The sequence below is a fragment of the Pteropus vampyrus genome, unplaced genomic scaffold (assembly GCF_000151845.1).
Source record: "Pteropus vampyrus isolate Shadow unplaced genomic scaffold, Pvam_2.0 Scaffold89, whole genome shotgun sequence".
NCBI classification, from domain to species: domain Eukaryota; kingdom Metazoa; phylum Chordata; class Mammalia; order Chiroptera; family Pteropodidae; genus Pteropus; species Pteropus vampyrus.
In genome coordinates, this window is record NW_011888870.1 from 3,389,158 (window position 1) to 3,398,125 (window position 8,968).

At 36.5% G+C, this 8,968-nt stretch overlaps 1 protein-coding gene across 5 annotated transcripts in view; it reads left to right on the forward strand.

Moving 5' to 3' along the window:
* Positions 1-8,968, forward strand: part of SORCS1 (sortilin related VPS10 domain containing receptor 1) — a 482,842-nt gene that overhangs the window by 410,502 nt on the left and 63,372 nt on the right. For all 5 annotated transcript variants that reach the window (XM_011363774.2, XM_011363773.1, XM_011363770.1 and 2 more), the window contains exon 18: positions 6,087-6,258. In XM_011363774.2, the coding sequence (XP_011362076.1) occupies positions 6,087-6,258 (172 nt within the window). The remainder of the gene's footprint in view (positions 1-6,086; positions 6,259-8,968) is intronic.

Below are 8,968 nucleotides of genomic sequence, written 5' to 3' on the forward strand. Positions count from 1 at the left end.
AAATTTCTGCCTGTGGAGTTTCTTTAGAGGAGCCATTAATTCCTCCAGGAAGAATGTAAAATGACAGCTTTTATTGTTCCTCAGGGTTACTTTCTCAATAGACAATGGGGATATTTACTCAGGAAGCTTAAAAAAAATGATTTTTAATATAGCATTAATTTAGTATCTCTATAAGAACATTTAGTGGGTCCAGAAAAAATATATACACATTAATTCTAGCAAAACAGTAATCTTTATACTGTCAATATACATTTGGAATGTTTTTAAATGCTTTCTGTAAACATATTTCCCCCTGCATCAGCCAAAGAAGCACTTAGACCCTGGCTCACCTGCCATTGCCCCAGAGTTGCCATTTCCAGCGTCTTTGGGGACTGTGGTCATTTCTCAGGTGACTGCATTTCTGTGCCTGGTGGGGATTTTGATATTTTGTCTGATCTTCTCAGTGAGATTTGTCAGTGTGAATCATGGAGAATAATTGGTCTTAAAAGTGGTGCATGTGTTTAAAGTCCACAGAAAGGATATGGCTTGCATTACTTACAGACACAGCACTGCAGGAGCTCACATAGCTGTTTTCTAGCAGAGCACGGTGCAGCCTCACAGCAGAGAATCAATAATTGTTGCTACAAAGTTGACTCTCCTGAGTACCTTTCATGGTTTTCCACATTTTTCATGAGATGGTGCTAGGGCTGAGAAATGAAGAAGAAAGTGAATGTCACTGTATGTGGAGAACTAGTCCCTCATCTCACTGTTCTTGCCCAGATCGATGTTGGCATTCCCGATTCTCATCCAGGTGAGATGACATAGTGGCGAGAGGCCCAGAACCACTACTTGTCCCCTGTGTGACTTTGGGAAACTCTCTAAACTGTATCTCTTTTCCCTTTTGTGTATTGGATGATCTTTGAGATCTCTTTGGGCTCTGACATGTCCATGACCAATTCGAAATGATTCTTAATTAGGATTTCTTGGACTGCAGGTGCTCAAAAGAAGGGAAAATTTCTTTCTATAAATTAGGCATACAACTAGTTGACTTAGACAGTAGATTCCGTGAATCATTCTCATAATTCTTAATTTTAAATCTTATAGTTTAGCATGGCTATAGGTCCCATTTCATCAAGTTGGAGTTTAAAACAAAGTCACATTCCATTTACCATTCAAATTAAATGACTTGTGCTTTTATCCTGTTTAATGCGAGAAGAGTTTTTTTTCTCCCATCACCTAGCCTTCTGTCTCATGGCGATCCCCTAATTCCAAGATTTGCTTACTCAGTTTAAGGGAAAAATCCTTAAAATTGTTGTCTTGAGAAGAGAAACTTGGAGAACCTGCTTAGTCAGCCATGGAACTCGATTCTTTCTGAATATTGGCATTTTGGCTACTACATAGGATTATTTTTGAAAAATGGGCACATCGAGTCTAGGAAGGTTTTAAGTATTAGCCATACACTGTACCCAGAAGCAGCCCCCTATTCTCTCCCCAAGGCTTGCTCCATTTCTTGTTTGGTTAAGTCAAATATCCTTGTAACAAAGCAGTTTTCTCTTTAAATCAAAGGCATATAGTACAATCTGAAAATATTAAACTGTGTAGATTCTTTTCACTGTGATCGCAAATGAGGGACACCATAGCTCAGTGACAATAAGACTGGCTTTGCCTACAAGCAGACCTAGAGTTCCAGTTCTACCTTGGTCACTGCCTGTGATAACTACTGTGAAAAAAGACAAGAGACCGCTTTACAGAGAAAAAAACATGATTTCTAAGGTGATTTTTAAAGAATGAGTAGAAGCTTGACAGGAGGTAAGAACATTCTGGGCAGAATGAACAGTCAAAAGCCTGTAGACTTGCAGGCTTATATACCAGTGTTGCCTGAGCTCAGGAAGTATGTTGGGCAGGAGAAATAGTTGAGGCTATGAAACTGCATAGCAACCAGGTCATAGACCCCTACTTTACACCTGAACTTTACTCGTTGTGAATAAGCCCATGATTTTAAGAAAAGAATAGACATGGTTGAATTTGACCATAAGATAATCTTGACAATAATAATATAGCTTCTATTTTCAGGAAACTTGCTTTATAATAACATATTAAGGTTAATATTTTAAATACTTTTTACTAACTTTTGATATTTTAACATTTACTAAGTTCTTTAATATGCCAGATTCTTGAATGCATTATCTCATTTAGTTCTCCCAAGTACATTATGAAGAAGATTCTATCATTTTCCCTAATTTACAGGTAGAGAACCCAAATATTAGAGAGAGATTGAGTAAACTGTCCAAGTTCATATAATATGTAAGAGCCTGAATTTAAACAAGGCAATCTGATTCCGCAACATTAGTTTTAACCACCAGGACAGTGGTCCGTATGCATGCTAGAATCACCAAGGAAATTTCAAATGAAAATAAAAACTAAATACACTGATGCCCAGAGTTCTCTATTAAATCATAATTCCTAGATATGAGGTCTTGACATTCACTTATTTTTTAAAGTGCCACCAAGTAATTCTAAAAACCAGACAGGTTTGTGATCCACTGAACTAGATTATAGTGTCACTTTAATGTACAATGAATAGTCATAAACATCTGTATTATACCCAAAATTACAAGTAAAAAAAAAAAAAACTACTAAATAGTAAAATCACAGTTTTACTCTCACAAAGAAAAACTATGGCCTTCATATTTTTTTTTTAAACTGGCAGGGAGCACAGAAGTAAAATAAAGAAGGTATGGGTAAAAAGGAAAAGGTGACAGAGGAGTATCAAGATAGGAAGGAAGATAATAGCTGAAATTGGGGTTATTGAAGTAATAAGACACTATCTACTGATGAGCGGTCGGTAATATCGAAGGCACATTTGCAGAATGTTTCCTTTTCAGTAATTGTACAGACTCCCTTGCCATTACAGAGCTCTTTCCTTCTCAGTAGATTGAAGAATGCTTTACCAATTAAATGCATCCAAGTAATATTCAGAGCTTAGGTCCAACATAATCATAAGTTGCCTTGTTATTGTGGAGGTAGCAGTGCCATTTAATAACATATTAAATGCATTATTCATTTATGTAACTCAGACCCAGGGACAGCTGCTGGGATGAAAATAGAACCATTCTGTAATGCAAAAAGCAGGTGTGTGCTTACTTGAGTAAATTAACTCTGTATTTCTGCACAATTTTCTTCCAAATTTCAGGGACAGGTCTGGTAGGGCTAATGTGATGCCATTTTCATCCAGGAAATAAAATGATTTCAGAATGATTTTTAATGAGCATTTAAAAAAATTACCAACAGTCTTCTCTGTGGCAGAATCCCAGGGGGAATGGATTCATGCTTTGGATTTAAACAGGACTCCTGTTGCTACAGGATTCAGGGAAGCCTGGGGCGATGATTGGTCAGAGCAGCGACAAACAAAAGGAATGTTCTCTAGCTGATGATGGCAATGGTGATGGTGAGCCCATACCTCTATAGCTGCTCTCCAAGACAGTCACAGGTGTGCCTGGATGCTAAGTGATTAAAAATCATAATCTGCCTTTCATTTGCATAGTGCCTTGCTTCTGAAACATGCAGGGGGTTTCTGATGCACAGTTAAACTCACTGGGATGCCATAATTACTGTGTGACATTGATGGTCATTTTCTTGCTACCACTGCTGGTACTAGAAAATGCCACCATTCTCCAATGTTGGCATCTTTTTTGTTTTCTTTCTCCTGCCTGCCATTATTTTCTCTTTTAATCAACATAACTCATAAGCACCTACAATGGATTTTTAAAAAAGTGTCAGATGGGTTGATGTTAAAAATACCCAGGCATGACAATGACCAGTCAGAATGGGTGGGGATCTCAGTGCCTGAGCAGGGGTTTGGAGGCTGCCTGCTGTGCTAGGTGTTAGGTATTAACTGGTTAGTTGCTGGATTGCAAGGAGAAGCAGGGATTCCAAACATAAGGATCGGCACAGCTGGATTGGTGGATGAGGTGCTTGGAGGGTTTGGGATAGTGGTAATAACCAACTGCTATGTAGATATTTCAACATTAAAATGGAATAGACATCCCTGTGTGGATCTCCTGATTATCAGCCTTGAATGCCTGGGGCACAGGGATGCCTTCAAGGAGCTAAAAGTTCACAGACATGTGCAGGAAGACAATCATATACGGCATAAGGCATAAATAAATCATAAGGATTCCTTTAAGAGTTTACAAGAGAGATGGTGTTATTTCATTTAAAGAGACAGTACAGTGTAGTGGTAAAGAGTGAATGCATTCTAGAGACAAATTGTCTGGGGTCCTGGCTGTGTGATCTCGAGAAAACTAGTTAACTTCTATGAATCTTATTTTCTTCATCTGTACATTGAGAATATGTAATACTTTCCTTATTAGAGATGTTTTGAAGATGAATGAGAACAGTCATGTTAAGAACTTAACACAAGGACTAAACCAGAGCAGTAATCACTCTACAAATGTGACCTTCTTACTATTTTACTATCATAGTTAAGAAAAGACAGGAGATAAGCTGTAACTTAAAGGGAAAGTTTTAGGCAGCTGATAGAGCATGCAGGACATAGAAGCAGAAAGACCAAAAGAAAATAAGTACTTTCTAGAGAATTAAAAAGAGAGGTGCGGCTCAAGCAGAATCAGCTTGGGAAGAAAGATTCCAGAAAAGTAGAATGAAGTTAGCCTGTTGAAGGCTTCAGGCATGAGATTATGGGATTCGTGACCTATCCCAAGTACTTTTGGAAGCTACGGAAGTCATGAACAAGAGAAATAATACTAATAGTAAATAAAAATAATTGGTAACATTTCATAAGCACTTGCTAATTGTCAAGGCGGTTTTAAATTCTCTGTGTACATTAATCCATTTAGTCCATGCAATTACCCTACAAAGTGATTTAACGATTCATAATTGAGCTGGTAGTGATTCATAGTGTTCAAAGCACTTTCCCAGGCAGTGTCTAATTTGACTTTTCTCAATCGTGTATTTAGGTAGTCAATTTTTAGACTCAGGAACAGGGGAAAGGACATTAACTATATTTAAAGGGATTTGAAAACAATAGCCTTCAAGTTAAATCTGGCACATTGCCAGTTTTTGTAAATAAAGTTTTATTGCAGCCCAGCTGCATCCATTCTTTTGCACATTCTCTATGCCACTTCCATGCTACAACCAAAGAGTTGAGTACTTGTGATAAAGACCATATAGCCCACAAAGCAAAAACATTTACTATCTGGCCCTTTATATAAAGTTTGTCAACTTCTGGTCTAGATCTTGGGCTTTGCTTTCAGTTTGAGCTCTATCGCTAATTCTAGACAACAGACTTGGAAAATCAAATACAGGAATACATAAAGTGGTTACTATGGGTCCCTCACAAAAAGATCATGAATAGATAACACTGAACATCAAAAACCTTAGAAGTCAGTCATCCTAAAACCACACAATAAATTCATAATTTATTATGAATCTGATTGATAGTATAAGGTAAATTTGTAGAATAACATTTTTTTTTTTTGTTAAAGCTAAAACAAGAAGAAATAAGCAAAAAGAATAAGAAGAATTTACTCAGTCTGCAAACTGGTTTCCTCAATACAATGTTTCAATGGTTTAGCCAGTTTAACCCCTCATGAAATATTGAGTAGAAACTATCCAATTTAGCCAACTTTCTGCATTATGACATTATTACAGAATCTTCTATGAGATCTAATGTTAAATCATGCAATCCGTAATAATTCATTCTTTCTCTGAATTGCAAATTACCTTGCAATATATATTACTAACCCTTAATTATCTAGACTTTAAAGTATCTCCTAGATTATCCACATGTGCCTCTTCAACTGGACTATAAACTTAGTGAGGACAAGGACCGTGTCTTCCACTTTGTGCATTTCCCACAGCTCTGAAGTGAAAAGATTCATTGATTGTGCTAGTAATAGGTACAATATGTTACTATGATGATTTGTCTCTCTTTGGGGTGCTTTATATGAATTAGCTCTAATCTTAAGAGCAACAAGATATATAGTTATTGATAGCCCTCAGAAGTATGCAGTAGGTTTGGCTTAAAATATTGAGAGTGATCTGAATTTTAATGAGCAGGATTACAACTTGAGCTTTTCTCCACTTAGGTATAGAAAGGTGGTTTCCAATAATTGCACTGATGGAGTGAGAGAACGGTACACTGCCAAACCACAAAAGTGTCCAGGGAAGGCCCCACGAGGGCTCCGGATCATCACCGCTGATGGAAAGCTGACAGCAGAACAAGGGCACAATGTTACTCTCATGGTGCAATTGGAAGAGGTAGGACTGATTCCCATCTCCCCTCTACCTTATAGAGCCAGTGATTTTTCCTAAAAAGTCATGGTTTTGTTTAGATATCTTTTTGGATTTGTTTACTTTTTTTTTTTTAATTTAAATGTTTGACATTTTTATTTTATTCTACTTTTTGTTCCTTGTTTTTGTTGTTGTTATCATTTCACCTTCTCTGACACATTTCTTCAATTATTTTCATTTTACTGCAAATTATTTTTCACTCCTACTTAATATCTCATTTCTTGGGAGTTCTTTTTTGGATTTAACCTTCCCTTATTGGCACCTCCAGCAAAAGGTTTTCTCAAATTGCATTAATGGCATTCTCAAAATAACTTAGAACATACACATTCTCAACCAACCTATAAAATGCTAATGCCCTCTTCCTTTCTCAGCCCGAAATCTTGGCTTTTCTTTTCCAAAGGCAACATGCTGGTCATACATATAAAACAGAGGCCAATCTAAACACAATTGAGTATACTTTATTTGTCAATCGAGTTCATATATTTGTAACACTTTGGGGATATCTTTATGAGCATCACTTTTTTTTTTTCGGCCACATTATGGTTACGTGAAATTTCTGTACGTTTAGATGATGAATAAGAAATTTAAGACTTTCTTTTATAATGTACACAGGCATTTTTGTAGTTTTGTAAATGAGGAAGATGGTTTCTAGAGGATAAACACTTTCATTAAATGATTTCAATTATTCACCCAGACAGTCCTACCTTCAGCCATGTTTTCTGAGTACCTAAAATATGGCCAGCACTATGCTAGCCTTTTGAATACAAAGGAATTTAAAAAGATAAGATGACACTGCGATTAAAATTTACAACATTTCTTTCTAGCTTTCTCTTTCGATAGCCCAGTGGCTTTCAGTCTTTAATGTGCATAATAATCACCTGGTGAGCATGTTATAATAGTTTTCCAGGCACCACCTCCAAAGATTCTGATTAAGTAGGTTGGGGTTGAGCCCCAAAATGTGTGTTTCTAAGAAAGTCACAGGTTATGCATTGTGCTTCAAGGGAAAAAAAAATAGGGTAAAGTTAAAGGGGATAGAGTAGTAGGAGAGGCTTTGGAGTATGACTCGAAGGGGTAAAAAATGAAACCATTTGGATTACATCATCAGGTTTGATAAAACATTAGCAATGATTAGACTGTAATATTTTTTCAATGGGATTTTTCATCTATTTCCTATAAAATTAAAATTAAAGTAAAAAATGTGATTAAATGATAAGTTTCCAGGTATATAAATGTTTGTCAATGCAGTTACGTTTCTTAACCACAAAATCACAAACATTACTTCCTAAGTCTCAACCTCCACTTTTACAACTTTTAAAGCCCTGGCTCAGGTGATGCTGATGCTCAGGTACAAGGACCACTTAAAGAACCACTGCTCTAACCTAATACTCTTTGCTATTATCTCCTTAAGAAATGCCTTTTGACCACATTCGATCTTCTAAATACTCTTCATTTGGAACTGGAAAGATACAGGCCAATTTAAGCCAGTTGAAGTTGTTTGCATTTTATAGAAATAAAATTTGGGGGGGCTTATGCCTGAAGCTATGATGAATTAGCTTGCAGCAAACCATATATACACATATATATTTAGAGTGAGTGAGCGAGCGAGTGAGCAAGTGAGAAAAGGAGAGAAGGAGGAAGAGGAGAATGAGAAAACTATCAAGAGGATTTGAGAAGCCATAGTTCTTTTCTTGAGAGATAAGAAATTCATTGCAGTGAGCCCAAGATTTTATGCTGTGTTTTCCCTTGAGCACTTTGCCAACTATATCACATTATATAAGAGGTCAGATTTTTGTTTCCCAGTAGAATGCCGAACAGAACGTGTGGGCTGAACAGCTCTTATGGACTCAGAAGGCTGGGAAGATAAAAGTTGCTTTCAGGGCTACCAAGGCAGTTTGTACTGATGAGGTCAAATTCCAGAGAGAAGGGAAGCATGGAGAAGTAGCACAATATAGAGAGCCTTTTTTCACCTTGAGTTATTTGATAATATCTAAGTGATACAGGTAAAATATAATGTAGTCACTATCAAGGAGGGGAACCACGGTAAACAGTACAAAACCAGGTTAGATTCTTGAGACACCTACAAAGGACAAACTAGAATTATACCAGCCTCTCTAAACCCCGAAATTCAACCTGAAATTATTTCTTCCAAGAGGAAAAAAGCAACAGAAAAAGAACAGTCATCCGAAATAGGATTAATATGTTCATGAGTATGGGACAAGATAGAAAATTCACCCTACAGAAGTAATCAGTAGGAAGCAGTAATCAAATGGAAGTTGTAGAAATAAAGATATAATAACTGATGTTAAAAACTTTGATGGGTTTACAGCAAATTGAACCCAGATGAATAGAGGGTTGATTAACTAAAAGAAAGGAGAGTAGGAAATATACCATTTGGAGCATAAGAGAAAACAGATAGAAAATGGAGAAAAGAATTATAACAGACAAGTGGAAAATGGTGAAACGGGCTAACACAAATCTGACTGGAGTCCTAGAAAGGAAGGAGGCAGATAAGGAGCCAGAATTATTTTAAAGAGATATTGTCTGAGAATATTCCAAAACTGATAAAAGATATCAGTATATCAAACACATAGATTCAAGAGAATCATCAAACTTAAACCAGGATATATACAAAGAAGAACCATATTTAGTTATCATATTCAAACTACAGAAATCTAAA